The sequence below is a fragment of the Gallinula chloropus genome (assembly GCF_964237585.1).
Source record: "Gallinula chloropus genome assembly, chromosome: 3".
Classification (NCBI taxonomy): domain Eukaryota; kingdom Metazoa; phylum Chordata; class Aves; order Gruiformes; family Rallidae; genus Gallinula; species Gallinula chloropus.
In genome coordinates this window covers 96,157,853-96,174,956 of record NC_140087.1, presented here as the reverse complement: position 1 = coordinate 96,174,956, position 17,104 = coordinate 96,157,853, and the positions used below count along the sequence as shown (strand labels likewise).

Sequence of the window (17,104 nt, the reverse complement as noted above, 5' to 3'; positions counted from 1 at the left end):
ATTCTGAGGAAGTTATGATGAGGCTCCCTGCAGTGGTAACAGGTGTTAGATCGTATGAACAGTAGACTTCTGCTTTCCAGGTTAGCAGTGGCAATGCATGCTTCTCTCTAGCTAAGGACTTCTTTTAAGGAATTCAAATGAAAACTCCAGACTTGCAGTCCCTGTTGAGTGCAAACTGCAGCATTCTGGAAATCGCAGTGAAAGGTAACACACTGGACCTTCTGTCCTGAATCCTGTCGACCCTCCCTGCTTACAGGAGATACTGGATCACTAATAAGTTCTTTATCAGAAAAAAAACCCTGTACAAGATTCATGAAAGTAATGCACTGAGTAGTAAAAACATGTATATGTGACTACAGACTTACATAATTTATGGATTACAAGCAGTGTGGAATAGTGTGTTAGAAATCACCTTTTATGAATGGGGCACTCCTAAATTGAACTGGCCATTTTGGAATCTAACAAGAAGTGCTAGTACTTCCGTTTCTGGGATGGACAGGTTCTGGGACTGCAGTCAGATTCCCTAATTGGGAAAGCTGTTCTGTGCTTTTCCTCTAATACTTCTCATCAGCAAGAATCCTCCTGCTGCACACAAAAAATCCAGGACAGTTTGGTGTCACTATGGAATTGCAGGATTCATTACTATGTGGAGATCTTCTAATTCTAGAATATGGTCAAGTTTGCTGTCTAAATCCCAATCCTATTTGACCTACTTAATGTTTGACTTCAAAACAGTATTTCTGCTCATTTCTTAAGAGGGTGTCTCTGATTAACGTCAGGAAACGTTCTGCTGGGCATAACTTGTGGCCTGGATTACTGCTTTTTTACTTGGTGGATGTCAAGTTTACTGTCCTCCTCATGTGATTTTTACCTATTATTTATAGTCATTTACTGGATTTGAGAAGATACAGTTTACTGAAGTGAGTCAGCCAACAGCTGGCTGCATAGAAGTTCTTCACCTTCAGACATAAAAGTTTGGTTTTGCTGTGTTTTATCCAAAGGTTTATCGGTGGCATTTCCTCTGTAAGAATCCAGTCTCCTAGAAGCGTCTCAATTTCAAATGAACTGTAGATTGTTGCTTATAGTGGTGTCTAAATTTTAGAAGCTTAATCTTTGCTTATTTAGTAATATATTTTTCACAATAAACTAAATGTTTTCAGGGCTAAAGATTCTTTATATGCTATAAGCATAAGGCATACATCTTTTCAGGAATGTGCCTATATCTATTCCCAGGACATCTCTTGAGCTGATGGTTTCTGCCTTAGAATTTTTCTTACGTTTATCTGACAATGTGTGAATCTGTTATGTAGCCACAGTCATGGAGACAAATGAGATTTTAAAAAGACCTCATCATGCTAGGTCTGAAGGAGTATCTCTGTGTAAAGTCATGAGATATTCAGAGCTCCCACCTACTGTTCTGTTCACTAGGTGTTTTCCTCTTGTTGAAACTTCTTTACAGTCCCATAAATTTTTGTTGAACTTGATACCACAAGGCACTCTTTTGGGTAAATGCTATTTGTGAGAGGAATACATTAGGCTTCTTTCTTCAGGTGAGCTGCAATCGATGTTTCTCTCGTAAGCTAAGAAGTTCACTTTGGGGGATTGAAAGCTCAATGATTTCTTTTCCCTACTGAGATGAAATTCTCTTCTGAAATGAAGGTTGACTGAAAACCCCTCAGGCCCTCCAGAAGTCAGGATATTGCCAGCTGTCCTGGGCAGAGGGACATGGAGAAGCCATTGCAGCTCAGTCTATGCATGAGGGATTTTGTATTGGTGGTTGCTTTGTACCCAGAATGAAACAGTGCTGGTGTCTTAACTTTAATTTGTGCAAAGGTGAATGCAGATATTCAAGTCTGAGTTTGATGAAGACTTAGCACATGTCAGCAGTGCCTGAGGATTGTGTTTCTTCTTTGGGGGACTCTTTATTTTTCATAGCTGTCTGTTGAACCCTTATTATTCCCAGCTCATAGGCAGTAGTGATCTGGATCAGAGCTGTTACTGTTTGAAGGTATTTCCTTGCCATTTTTTCAGAACATGTTTAAATATTCATCAAGGTTACTGCTGACAAAATAACCTTGAGGACCTTTTTGGGTTTGGGTTATTGAGAGGCCTGGGGCTTGTCATAGGACAGTGATCTTTTGATGTTTTATGTGTTTCTCTTTGTGCTGCCTGTCACACAAAAAACATGGCTTATTCCTGAATATATTGTGTTCGTTAAAGGGATACAGACTCCTGAGTGGCGGTGGTTTATCTTCCATGAAGTGAGTTCACAGAGTTTTAGACCATCAGAAAATTTGGATTTGTAGCACATCAGGAGCCACTGAAGTTAGGGTTTTTTGCTAGTTCTCCAGTAACTTTCACAGCTATCTTAGCTGATCTCAATTTGACTGGCAATTGCTTCAGGAAAAACTTGCAAGTAGCGACCCACTGGTTTTGATGGATTTCATTTGCTGTGTTTGTCATCTGAACTTGAGTTCTGGTTCTAGTCTTCTCACTGTTTTTCTTTAGTTTCTCAAGAACTTGCCTTCTCTGCTCAAAATGTTTCATTCATCAGACCTGTCTATTTTTATGTGAATGATGCATAGTTTTCTGAACATTTATTTTGGATTTAGCTACAGAGTCATGAAATGGTTCCCCACTGGGTTTTTAGTCTTCTGTTTGAGAGTACTAGCATGTCTTCCCTTCAAGCCAGGAACAAGCCTCTTTGTTCATGAAGCTTGTTCCTCATGGCTATTACATGAACCAGAATGTGGGCTAATGTCCAGCACATATGATTGTGATCTTACCCAAAACGGTTAGAGCTCCATTGCTGTTCTCAGCTTTCTATAAATACATCCATTGTAGTGCTGTACTAAGTACACTACAATGTGTTGCTTACATATCTCAAGTACAAAAATATAAATGATCAGCTTTGAATTCAAGTTATTTCAAAATAGAAAAATCTATTACTTGTTTCTGAAAGCTTTCTTGGAGAAATTGCCTTGTTCCCAAATCACTGCTATCACCATGGTCAAAGCAAATGGTAGCAAAAATTTCTGATTCTGTAGTCAGAAGAAACAGAATCTACACAAATTCTTTTTGGTTATAGTCCAATTACTGTTTTCTCTTTAGGGAAAAATGCTTATGTAAATGAGCAGTAGATAACTTCAGAAGAAAAAATGTTCTTTCTAGTAGAATTGTTCTCTTGACTTAAAAAGCTGCCTTTTCCCATAATTGGATTAAATTAAAGATTTTGATTGAGTCATTGAATTTAGGCTAGTGTTCTCTGACAAACAGTGTTTTGGGGGATTACATTGTCTTCACAGAAATGGAAATAAGCCAGTCTGTGCCTAGGCCTTTGAGATGGCAGTATGTTTTAATGAATGAAAAAACCCAGCCTACCACAGTGGGGAAAAAACCCCAACATTCTGCCTTCTGATGATCTAATATTAGAAATTTTAGATTATTGCTGGCTCTAAAAAATATTTTCCCTTACCTCCTCTCCGCAAGCAGCACTGGAGGAGACAGAGAATGGGAACTGTGGTTGGTTCCTCCCATGATATTTCTGCTGCTGCTTCCTCCTCAGGGGAGGACTTCTCATGCACTTCCCCTGCTCCAATGTGGGGTCCTTCCCACAGGAGACAGTCCTTCATGAACTTCTCCAACATGAGTCCTTCCCACAGGGGCTTCTGTTCTTCATGAACTGCTCCAAAGTGGGCCCTTTCCACAGGGTGCAGATCTTCAGGACCATACTGCTTCAGGGTGGGTTTCCCATGGGGTCACAGGTCTGCCCAGCAAACCTGCTTCTAACATGGGCTTCTTTCTCCTTGGGTCCACAGGTCTTGCTACTGGGGTTCTCACAGGGTCACAGCCTCCTTCAGGTACCTCAGACTGCTCTGGTGTGGGGTCCTCCATGGGCTGCAGGGATGTATCTGCTCCGGTGCCTGGAGCACCTCCTTCCTCTCCTCCTTCACTGACCTCAGTGTCTGTGAAGTTGTTTCTCACATCACCCCACTCCCCTCTGGCTGCAAAAGCTGCCCTAGGTTGCTTGGTCCCCCTGTCCCCTCCCCTTAACTGTGTTATCCCAGAGGTACTACCACTGTTCTTTATGGATGTGGCCTTGACAGTGGCAGGTCCATCTAGGAGCTGTCTGGCATTGTCAGACATAGGGGAAGCTTCTAGCAGCTTCTCACAGAAGCCACTCCTGTAGCCTCCTCTCACTACCAAATCCTTATGGGTAGAATACTGTAGAGCATTAATATGAGGTGGCTTCATGTCTTAACATGACATTTGAGTTACAGCATTTCAGACTACTAAATTTTCCCCAATCTCTATTTTATTGCTGAAAAGTTGAAGGGTCATGTAAAGCACGTTACCCAGCACTGTTTCCAGAAGGGGGTTTGAGTATCTCCAAGGGTGGAAACTCCACAGCCTCTCTGGATGTTCTGTTCCAGAGCCCAGTAAAAGGTGTGTTAAAATATGTATTTCTTCCTGTTGTTAGAGAGGAATGGCATTAATTCAGTGTGTTCAATTTAGATGTATTTAAATTCATTAATCAAATCTTCGGCTTCAGTTCCAGGAGCAATTAATTAACTTAAATGGGCCCTGCTGGTGTGGAAAGCACTTCTGCTCACTGTTCATCCCTGCCTGTTGACTATCCATTCTTTTCCTTATTCTGGCCCTATGACTACATGGTTAAAATAGATTAAAAAATATTATCCAACTGCAGGTTTACCTGGGGAAGGTATGAAGTTCGTTTTCAGATGGTTGGAATGGGTGGACAGAATCAAGGGCTATGTATTCGGACTTCAGCTTCAAGCTATAGTGCATTAAAGTACTAATGAAATTTTTATGTAGAAGAGAAAGAAGGAAAAAAGCAGCACACAAAAAATTTTAATTACATGCACAGTTCAGGGTGAGAAACCGAAGAAAAAGAAGATACGAAATAAAAATGTTTCAAATCACTGTTCTTGAAACTGGTATGTTGCAAACTTACAGTGTTCATGAAGCAAATACGTAAGTTTTTTGTTACTTTTTCTTTGGAAGTATTTCAGATGCTTGCTTTCATACTTGATAACAGTCCAGGCTTTGACTCAGCATCTCCTTGCAACAGAGGAATATGGGTTATCTATCATATCTAAAACCTGACATCACTGTCTTTTAAAATAGATGGCTGTAAATTCATGCAGGATTTGTCAGTTAACTGAAAGTGTGTCACTGAAAGATAGCCAAAAGATTTTTGTAATCATAGAATGTACATTTTCATAGTGCTACTATTAAATTTTGTGAAATCAAGTACTTTAACCCTTCTTGCCTTTGTTTGCACCAATGACTGTATAAAGCTTTGAAAAACAGCCCACAACCGAGCAAACGCAGCCAACTAGCATTACAGTGGTTTCCTTTAAAATGATTAACTCAGTTTAAATTAATACCTGTCTTAATAAGCTGCCCAGGAGTCGCTGCAGCAGATACAGTCACATAGTGACATATTCTTTTCAGGCAATCCCTTACTGTTTTGTTAATTATGTAATGATTTCCTTACTAACACTGAATAAGAATTTCAGGCTACACATTTAAAAAGTAACAAAAAATAGATATTTTTAAGAGACATTAATAAAATACCTTCCTCTGGATCATGATTGATTCTTTCTTTTAAACTTATATAAAGTGTGTTAAAATACAAGTAGGTTGTGGTGTTTGACAGTTATGAGGCAAATTGCAGGGGGAGAAACTGATCTGGTTTGGTGCCCAGAATACTGCCACGTGCCATGCTGGACATGGTGTGACCAGGTGCTTTTTACTACAAAAGACAAGTCAATGAATGTAAACGGAACAGAAGCACTGGCAAAGCAGTAACAAAACCCTTCAAAATTGGTTCAAAATACAGGAGAAATATCTGAAAGCAGCAAAAAGGAGTGATGGATGTACTGACTTAGCGAAGGGTGCTGGGGAGTCCTGGGGCTGGGCTTAGTGCTGAGGTAGTCACAGACTGTCCAGGAGCAGATGAAACCTGGAATGTCTTTGGGTGTGTTCCAGCAGTTGGAACCGATTGTATCCTTGGTCACCTTCGAAATAAAAAGGAAGTTAGAAATGAGTCATACTTACCGGAACCTGAGGTAGAAAGATTTTCATTTTGGACAGATTAAGTTAATTCTGCAGTTTTCTAATAAAACAAACTGACTTCGAGTAAGTGAAAATAACAATGGATAATTACAGAGCCCAAACTATCCTGCTATGCAACATCTTAGCTTGGAGTGCCAAGGAGCTATAAAGCAGGTGGCTGCACGCAGCTGCCAAATACCATCTTAACCTCATTAGTAGTCAGTAAAGCAACATCAGGAAAACAAGTTGCAGATGGCAGCAAAAGAAAAGCCACATAAGAACTAACAAAGAGTCCTTAAGAATGTACCTTTACTTGCAAAATAAAGCTGTTTAGTATAAATAAAATGTCTTAATATATGTGGAGGCAAAAGATTCCCGAATTAAGGTAGTTTTGAGAGGTCTGTTTCTGGATAACACCAGTGAAAAACAGCTGCAAATGTGCTTTTCTTTTGGTCACAAACGCAGTAGGAAAGATAATATTTATTACGAGTTATGATTCTGTTTTATTTAAATGGAGGATTGTTAGTTTCTTTCACACAGAGGACTCCTTTCTAGCTGGACTCCATTCTATTGCAATTTTTAACTTTTTTTTTGTTTCTTCACTAAGCAACTTGTTCCCTATTTTTGTCCATACTTAAGTTTTTGTTTGCTTGCTTGAGGTTCTGAGACTTGTCCTGGTTTCAGCAGGGATGGAGTTAATTTTCTTTCTAGCAGCTGGTGGAGTGCTGTATTTGGGAGTTAGGATGAGAGCAGTGCTGATAACACATGGATGTTTTCAGTTGTTGCCAAGCAGTCAGGGACTTTTCAGCTTCTCATGCTTTCTTACTTGAGAAGGCGGAGGGCATCCAGGAAGCTGGGAGAGGACACAGCTAGGGCAGATAACCTGAACTGCCCACAGGGGCTATTCCATACCAGTGATGTCATGCTCAGCCTAAAGAGGGGCAGGTGGGAGAGGTGGGCACAGCTCCAGAATGCACGTTTTGGGGATGCTCCAGCTTTGGGAAAACTCTGAGCTGTACAGCCTGAGTTGTGTGGTTCAGTGAGAAACTGCATTGTGCATCACCAGTTCTGTGTGTTTTGCTATAGAGTCCTGTTTGTGTTATTTTTCGTGTCATTTTCTGTCCCAGGAAGCTGTCCTTATCCCAACCCATGAGGTTTACCTTTGTCTTTTTTTAAAAAAAAAAATCTTCTTCCCTGCCATGGGTGTGGGGGGATGTGCAAGTGGCTGCGTGGTACTCGCATGCTGGCTGGGGTTAAACCATGACAGACTTAAAATATATTTACACCTGAGTTTAGAGAACTTTTTTATTTATATATTTTATATCAGATGTGATCTTGATTCAATAAAGAATAGCTTTGAGAAAACCTAAGTATTTATGAACTAGATTAGGTGACTTGACTTAATTCAGGTTAGAAATGTCTGAATGCCCCAGGCCATTAGGAATGTTTCTTTTAACTAAACAAGAGACATCTGGGGCCCCTGACAGTTGGTCCAAACTATGTGAAAAGTCCTTTTTGAAAAGATATATACATACGACATGGTGAGCATTTGCTTAGAGACAACCCTTTTGCATGGCATAGATTTCTATTGTAAGGAGCAATCTGGAAAACATAAAGTAATATGTAATTGAAGTGTTTGGAATAGATAAGTTTGTTTCGATCCTTAACTACTTAATGTGACAATAACTTTTTCAGTCATTTTCAGAGGAAGGAAGACATTAAAAAAAAAAGATGTACACAGTGCCAGTTTTCAGACTTCATTGCCTAGTTGGCCATGGCCTTGATCTTTTACAGAAGATTTAACAGGAGGTGGCAAGAGGGATAGGAATGCAATCAGCTGGACTATTACAGAGAAACAATGTGGCTAAGTACTTCCCTGGCAGTGTGTTGCTGGTTTTATCCATTCAGCAAATGTAATTTATTTATACATCTGTCAATAAATACAAGGCGGCATCCAATAATGAGTTCAGCAAGGACTTAAGCTGGAGTGTATTCCTGTGTTTGACACAAAGGTCAACCTTGGGAAAGGGGCTTGAAATTAGCATTTCTTGAAAACTATTTTTCCTTCCACCGAGGCTATCTCTTAATTCCAGCAATTTCCTCTGTTTGATAAGCAGAGAGAGCATACATTTTGATTATGTAAAGGAGGGAGGAGGTGATGAAATTTTTAAAAAATTTCTACCGGCGTTGCATTCTGGTGATAAGAATGGGGCTTTATGCAGCACAGAAGAGATTACCTGAAGTAGAATTGGGAAGCAAATTGTATTTACAAAAGATGGCATGATGTTCCTAATAGGTGTTTGAAGCAGGCTATTCACTCACATACTCTGCTGAGCTTGACTAGAAATAACTTCATTTCAAAAAGGACAAATCTGATTGAAGGTAAAAGCATTCCCCTCTCACAGATACTTGTCTGAAGGATTTGCATTAAATTTCCTTGATGGGAAGGCGGTAGTATTTTATTCTGCATCTGCATGAACTGGTAATGTGGAAAATAAAAATACAAATCGTGTCCTTGATTGCCTCATGCTTCAACCACTTGAATTACTAGATTTATGACTGCAATTATGGAAGAGATGTTGCAATGTGATAGTTTGACAATAACTGTCACAATTATATTACCAAAATAGAGGTTCAACTTGTTCTTGAAGGTAGGAGTATTGAAATGATGTTTTAAGGACTAGGCGGATCTTCCTGTGGTTTTATCTTGGTTTTAATGTAGCCAAGGTGTTTTTAAAGAGATGTCTAAACATTGTCAGTTATTAGTAGGATACACAGATGTGAAAGATGTCTTGTGCTGCAAAGTTCCATGAGGTATTATACAAGACTGTTGTGAAATACCTTGTCATGGTAAGTATAAACAAGATGTACTTAATGCTGCTTCTGAATCCTTTGTGTTTTTCTCCCTCTGTGTAGATCCTGGAGTTGGTGAAGGGCATGCATTACCAGCTGGCCTGTCAGAAGTACTTTGAGCTGACGCATGATGTAAGTAGCCGCTACTATAATCGCCGTCTTTATCTCGAGGAAGGCTTAGGAAATCATGTACAAAGTCCAGAGATTATTTGCAGTTTTCACATCCAGCATTAGCTGTCTTGCCTTGTTCGTTTTCATTTCAGTAATTTCTAATACTTGTTTGTTATTTTCTGCATTTATATACTGAAGTTGTTAATACCCTGAATGTTACGAGTTGTAGCAAAAGGTTATGGTTTCTTCCTGAAAACATCACTGTTGTTGAATTTTGTCTATTTCAAGTTGTTCAACTTTTTCAGTAGCCTGTTTTTAAACCAAAGAGTGTTTTTTAACGTGTTTCATGTATACCTAAATATCTAAAAAGTATGGTCAAAACCCTAATCTCCTAGTACCTACATAGTTAATACTGTTAATTTGTACTTGAGGTTTTTTTCACTTTAGTTGTGTGTGATTAGTTTTTAAATCAAGATGAACATTTTCAGAGCTTTCCCCTTTGCTTAGCCATAGGCAATGTAAAATATTTAAGTAAGGTCCTTTACCACATTGTAAGATAGTGAATAGCCACAGTCAATCTCTGTGTGATTTCTTGATTCAAGCAACCAGCTTTTACACTGGTTTAGGATCCCTTGTCATCAAGAAAAAGCGATGGAGCGCAGCCCTTCTTATATCTTTGTTCTCTCCACAACTCAAAAGATGGACACCTCCCCTTCAAACAGCACCCTGCTGAACAGCCTTATTTAAGATACAGATGAGGATGAGATGACCCACCCGGTGACATTTAATGTTGACTTTTTTTTTCTCCCTGGTTTTCACATCCCCAGAATTCCAACAGTTGTACACGTGAACATTTAGCAAAGGTATATTCAGAACCCATATCCAGTGCTATTTTGGCAGCTCTAATTGCAGAGGAGCACTTTGTCTTACAGTCTTAGAAAATGATAAAACTTGTCTAATGTTCTGGAAGGAAATTCAAAATCACATGTGACTTGAAAATTAGATAATGTTTGCCGCATATAAGACTAAGTCAGTAGAAATATTTTTTTCCAAGATGAGCATAGACCCCAAGATCAAAGGATAAATCAGGATAGTGCTGCAGATCTGTTGCATTTTGAGAAAGCTGTCTTTCTGTTTGTCTGTGGCAAATTCCAGACAAGCATTATTATTTTTTTTAAATCTTGTGGTAATATAAACACCTTTCTTTGCTGCTTCCACTAAGGGTCATCTTTCTGTTTTGCTGTTCATGTCTGTAACTTCAGTGAGAGAAAGCAGAAGGCTACTAAGAGCAACTCCAGTATAGGTTGGGGATGGAAGTGTTGGAGGGCAGCACAGGGGAAAGGGACCTGGTGTTACTGGTGGACAGCAGGGTGACCATGAGCCAACAATGTTCCCTTATGGCTAAGAAGGCCTATGGCATCCTGGGGTGTATTAGAAGGGCTATGGTTAGTAGGCTGAGAGAGGTCCTTCCCGACACTCTGCTCTGCCCTGGTGAGACCACACATGGAATATTGTGTCCAGTTCTGGGCCCCTCAGGAAGGACATAGAACTCCTTGAAAGAGTCCAGCGTGGGGCCACCAAGGTGATTAAGGGAGTGGAACCCTTTCCTTAAGAGGACAGGCTGAGGGAGCTGGGCCTCTTTAGCCTGGAGAAGAGGAGACTGAGGGGTGACCTCATTAATGTTTGTAAGTATGTGAAACGTGAGTGTCAGGAGGATGGAGCCAGGTTCTTCTCAGTGATGGACAATGATAGGACAAGTGCAGTGAGCGCAAGCTGGAGCAGAAGAGGTTCTGTGTGAGCATAAGGAAAAACTTTTTCACAGTGAGGGTGACAGAGCCCTGGGACAGGCTGCCCAGGGGAGGTCATGGAGTCTCCTTCTCTGGAGACATTCAGAACTCACCTGGATGTGTTCCTGTGTGATTTAGTGTAGATGACCCTGCTCTGGCAGGGTAGTCTAGGTGATCTTTTGCAGTCCCTTTCAACCCTTAACATTCTGTGATTCTGTGATATGTTGAATCAAAAAATAGTCCTGTGTTAGTATCACTATTAGATGGAGTACACAGTTCTGTTCAAAGTGACAGGCCTTTTCACTTGGATCACTACATAAGCCTAAATTTTTGACTGCACAGAAAATACATTTTTCTTTGGGCATAGTGAATTCCACCTGGATTTACAGGTGTGAATGGATAAAGCTGTTAGAGAAATCTAGTGTGTCTTATTTCTGGTATTAAGCTTCAGGTAACTTACTGCTAAATTAATGATGCAGATTTAAAAATTGATGTGTTTTGTCTGTATTGCTTAAAAGCATTGTAAAACTTAGAAAAACTAACATGACATAAAAAAAACCAGGAAAGTTGAGTATGCTTCACCTCCATTTTTGTGGTCAAAGTCCTTGTGCATTTCCAGCCAGGGCAGAATATTTTCATTCAGAGAACTTTATTGAAAACTAGGCATCTCATCCAGATAAGACTGAAGTGAAATTCAGTGGTGGCTTCAGGTTTCTTTCTTTTACTTTGTCTTTTGAGTGCAAAATTAGTGTGTTAGGCTTGTCACTTAGAGATTTTTCAAGGAAGGTCACTTACTAGAGTTGCTAATGTCTTTTTCATGTCTGAATTAGTTTGTTACACGTGTTGCCATTTTCTGATGGAGCTAAGCTAGGTGGTGGGAATGCAGTGAATCAGGGCTCTGTTTAAAATGCACATTGATTCTCTGCTTTTTTTCACAAGTGGTTGAAAGTCAAACTGATGGGGGTTGGCATATTAAATCAGCCATGGTGTGTGTCCTCATCAGATGCCATGTGTGTGCAAAGTTGCTTGTAATGCTTGAATTTCCCCCCATCCTTCCAGGAAAAAGAGAAGATAGTGGGAGCAGAAAATTAGGAGTTTATGACTCTTAGTCTTCCTTGGGTTTTTTAATCCCAAGTTTGGGAAGTTTTCTAATGTAACAGTATTTCTCTTGAAAATGTTCCTGATATTCAGATGAACTAGCAGGCAGGTAACAGGTGCAGGCTGTCTTTATGACATTTTACTTCTGTTGTTTTATATGTTTTAGGGTGTTATTTTTCTTTACTGCAGCAAAGACAGCGTGAAATACTGTTGGAATATGTCAAAGCAGTCATTTTGTTTCCAACGTGAAGGAAGAAATTTTGTGATGAAAGCAAATCTGTGTCATGCTAATATTTGCTGGGATAGTGCTTACAAATTGATGCCTTTTTCTTCAACAAAATCAGAACTTGTTAGGTTGCTAATTAATTTGTTCTTGAATGTGAAAAGGATGACTTTTTGAAATAAGTGTAACTCAGTGTCCCTTTCCTTTTATGTGCAGGTTGATGACATTGGATTTTCTTTGAATCATCCCAATCAGTATTTTACAGAGAGTCAAAGGCTTTTAAGTGGTGGGAGAGAAATGAAGAAGGAACTGAGTAATTCAGGAAACTCTCAACAAAAAGGTGCTAGTCAGGAAAGCATGAATTCACATTCGACTCCCACCTCTTCAAGTACAACAGCTGATGCAGAACTGGAGGGACTGGAGGCGTACTTCACCGAGGACTAAGCATCGTGTTGTTTGGTCTTTTGTTTGGCTTGGTTTGGGTTTTTTCTCTTTCTTTGATTCTTTCCCTTCTCTAGCTGGATTTGCCCTTACACTAGGGAATATGCACTTCACGACCTGGAGAACACAGGCATCTAGTGCTTTGAATAGGCTGAAGAAAAGACATACTGAAGCTGTAATTGCATCCAGCACTTACTCTTACTGCTTTAGGGTACAGTTTTATATGGCATTTTGAAGGATGGGAAATGAAAGTTCCTTTCCAAATTATTGGGTAATTTTGCCTATCTTAGCTCTTGGTTTTGTCCAAAATGTTTCAATATTTTTATCCCATTTTGTGGTCACTTTTGTATGTTTCTTCTTAATAAATACATTGCTGAGGGAAAGTGTGTGGGATTTTCTTCTTAGGTGCATTTGGATGGTAATTAAGTAGGAGTTCTTGCAATCAAAATTGTCTGTCTCTTCTACATGAAGAGCTGAGGGAAATCAGCTTCCTAAATTGTGTACCTTGACACTGAATTTAGAGAGCTGGCTTTGGTACTTAAAATGGAACATAAGCAGAGTTCAGATACCTCTGTATGAGAAGGTAATCCAAAAAGCTGACACTCTACCAACTGACTCATCTTGGAAGAAGCTAAAAACTTATTAGCATATATTCCTTTGGAAGTTTTCTCAATGTCTGAGCATGGCTGGAGCCTCCTGTGTCCTGCTAAGCTAAAGTGGTTAAAAGTAGTCATTTTGTATAGGATGAAGTGATCTATGATCTTAGGTGCCAGAGGCCCCATGGATATAAATATTTTTAGAAGGGCATGTAGTGATAGGATATGGGGGAGTGCTTTTAAATTGGAAAAGGGGTAGATTTAGATTGGATATTAGGAGGAAATTCATCACTACGAGGGTAGTGAGGTACTGGAACAGGTTACAAAGGGAGGTGATGGATGCCCCCTCCCTGGAGGTGTTCAAGGCCAGGTTGGATGGGGCCTTGAGCAGCCTGGTCTAGTGAGAGGTGCCCCTGTCCATGGCAGGGGCTTGGAACTTGATAATCTTTAAGGTCCCTTCCAACTCAAACCATTCTATAATTGTATGAAATCATCCATGGCCAAGTGTTGGTCCTGTAAGGGCACGTAACTCGCACTGGGCTAGTGCAACACCAGGCTTCAGAAATAAAACACGTCATTTGCTGTTAGAAGGGGGTCTGCCTGGATTCACTCTTCTTTTTCTCTTCCTTGAACTGTTCCTTAATTTATTTAAGGACTGCTTTGTGTAAACTACCAAATCTCTTACTCCTTTGCGTATTGTATATTCTCAAAGAAGTTGCAGAAATCCACCCTGGGCAAATCCTGGATCCTGCAGGGACCATTCAGTGATTATCAGAATAGTTATGTTTGGGAAATGAAGCATACAATTTAAAAATAAGTACTGTTATGAGGAAGGGAATATAAAATCACAAATCCTCGGAATGAAAAATCTTAATCTGAAATGCAACAAACGTAACAGTATGTGACAGAGCATTTGTCCTTCGTTGATTCAGTTCAATTCTACAAATTGCTTTAAACTATATTTTCTTCCCTTTTATTACCTGTTGGGTGGACTATAATAAAATACATAACAGAAAAACGTAGAAATTACAGGATACAGTTACAAGTAACTAGCAAAGAATCTTAATTAATGCTTTTGTTGCATTAAATGGCAAATTATTTTTTGTATATCACGCGTTTTGACCATTTTGATTTTTCTCTGAAAGCAGGATATTTTCAATTTCATAATATAAAAAAAAATCCAAAATGAGAATCCTCCTTCTGAGCATTTGGACACCAAGGAATTGTTCATCATCTAGAGCTTTATGCTATTACTGCTTTGCAATTTCAATACAAATGACTTGTTCCTTGGTTATAGAGCTGTTCTGATTTTTGCCTTTCCAGTCTCAAAGAATATGTAAATCATTCATTTAAAAACATTTCCTGTGTTGTAGTATGCTATTAAAAAGGTGGGTTTGGTCAGATGATAAGGATTCTGAAGGCTGAGTGACCCTGATAAAATTATGCAGTAGTCAAAAATAACAAAAACAAATGAAAAGAAAAACCCAAGTCCCAAAACCCACTCTTACAACTCGAAAAGAAAATATATTTCTACGGTGAAGTGTTGTGGTTGGGTTTGTTTGCAAGCACCAGCTGGCTGCCTAAGTGGCTCTTCAGAGTAAAGCTTTGTGACATTTTGAACTTGAAAAGAACCACGAGAGACACAAATGTCTGGAACTTGAAGCTACTCTGGACCATATTCTGGATCGCTAAATGAGACATTACGATGATATTGGGTTGCATCTCTGAGGGGATGCACACAACTGTGCCTGTTGCCCAAAGATATGGTGTTCATGTAGGAAGTACTTGTCTTTGCAACATCTGGTCTTAAATGTCCCACAGTTAGAGGGGGATGTTTGGAAAGGAATGCCAGTCCATAGCTTGCCATCTTTGGAACTGGTAGCATCGCGGACAGCGTAACAGTCCCTGGCTTCAAAGCCCTTCGGGATCTAATGAAGAAGAGAACTTTACTGTTGGGTGTTCTGCTGGAGGAAGGGTGAGGAGCTCACAAGTTGTGCATGATTTATGGAGAACCTGCTGAGATGTGGAGCGGAGGCAGTACCATGGCACAACAGGAGTGGATCTGTGGAACGAAGCGGTTGATACTGAGCACATGACATTCCTTCTGTGCATGTTTTGGGTGTTTTACTTTGGACTAATTACTACACTACATTTGGAGCGGTCATTAGCAGATAGAGGAGCTTTGCAGAGCACCTTCTGGGTGAATTTCAGTTTCATGCCCCCAGCCCGCTTCCCCCAGAATAAGAGGGGATGACTCGGATTTCCCTGAATCAGTCTCACGCCCATCTAATTGAAAGACACAGAGTGGCAATAATACATTTAAAGGATGAGAGAGGGCAATGGCTTTTGGATGCAGGTGCTCTGGGGTGGTGTTACTTTCACATGGTTGTGAAACACTAAATTTCTTGTGGTTTCTACTTTTGAAAAACTCAATTGTATGTCAAAGATTTCACAGTTTTTCCCACAAGCCTGATAATATACTAAAGACAATAAAAAGATTCCAGAAACACGGAGTTTAGATCCCTAGGATTTTTTAACTTTTTTTTTTTAAACTCTATCTAAGGAGGGAAAAAACTTAAAATTTTATACCTATATATAGCAAGAATTTTTTAGTTTTATTTAGTCATGTTACTTGGGCTGCTGTCATCTTCTGGCTTCCCAGCCCGGATGTGTTGCAAGGATGCAAAGCTTCAAGAGGTTATTTATGCTTTTTGTTTCTTACCTAAATGTACCTAACTATGATGACAGGGCAGGCGTAATCCAGAGCTTTTGGGCAAATTTACCTTGATACAATTACTGATGCTTTCCTTGTTTTCTCAAGTGCAATTCAGAGACATCTAATGAGTTACAGCTGGACAGATGTAATCAGGGTCTCAATATGAGTGCTACTTTTGGGTAGATTTCACATCATGATTATTATTTTTAGAAGAACACTGTGTTCTACTTGGGATCAGAATTGTATCATGGGAGGTGTTACATCAAGAGAAAGTGTTTGCAGTGCTTAATGGTAGCACTTACAAAGTGAATTTGGCAAAAAATCAAGTTAGATTGGAAGTGTCTTTGCTCAACCTGAACTAGTCAAATTGATGCATGAACTACTGGATGAAATGTAATGGTCTGTGTTGTGCTGTTTAAAGTAGATGATCTGACTGGCCCTTTTGGCCATTAAAGTCTATGACACTAGGATTTATTTTTACATTTGGTAAGAATCTAATCCTCCAAGCTGGGCAGTGGCCTTGGTTCAGACAGCTGCTGTAGTGCTTTTGGGTAGAATATAGAGGCAATCTGAGTAGACAGACCTAGGAATTAGGTGTGGTTCAGGTATGCAATCTTCAGGCACTGGAGTGTCACTGTTTTGGCCAGCTGAGTTTTCAGGGAGATGGTTTGCAGTAGAAAAATGCCAGGGAACTTGTTGAATTACGTTAATTAAATTCTGATCGCGGGTGTTAGAGAGTAATTAAAAATAGGTAAAGTTCTTAACTATTCTTTACCTACAGCATGTTATAATTGGTGCTGCTATCTGATTTTGAATGGATAAAGGGAGAATCCTTGGCAGAAGGACTTAGAAGGGAGTGTAGGGGTTTCTTAGACCATCTCTCTGTGAAAACAGGAGGCACTGTTGAAGGTAAGTTCTACCTACAGCTGATCACATTCTTCTCTTTAGTTTATTATGTCCTAGGGATGTTTGTAAAACTGCCTGTCTCAGGATCTTGTTTTAACAGAAATACCGTTTGTGACAGTTGATGGAATTTGTCACTTGGATTTAGATATTCACCTGAGGTCTTGCTCCTCACAGTTTCTTGGCTGTTGTAGCATGTCAAAAATATAGCAAGTACAGATATCTGGATCAACATACAAGTAAGAAAAGCAAATTGTATTCTTTAAATAAATTCAAATAAATTCTAGGGTGTGTA

General features: G+C 39.6%; 1 protein-coding gene across 1 annotated transcript in view; it reads left to right on the top strand.

Annotated features, from left to right (window-relative positions):
* The window catches only part of PRIM2 (DNA primase subunit 2), a gene marked incomplete at its 5' end in the record, with an annotated part of 101,228 nt that extends 88,627 nt beyond the window's left edge, over positions 1-12,601 (top strand). Inside the window, 2 exons of the mRNA XM_084261160.1 lie at positions 8,998-9,066; positions 12,370-12,601. Coding sequence (XP_084117286.1) covers positions 8,998-9,066; positions 12,370-12,597 — 297 coding nt within the window. The 3' untranslated portion in view covers positions 12,598-12,601. The remainder of the gene's footprint in view (positions 1-8,997; positions 9,067-12,369) is intronic.
* Positions 12,602-17,104: the final 4,503 nt, after the last annotated feature.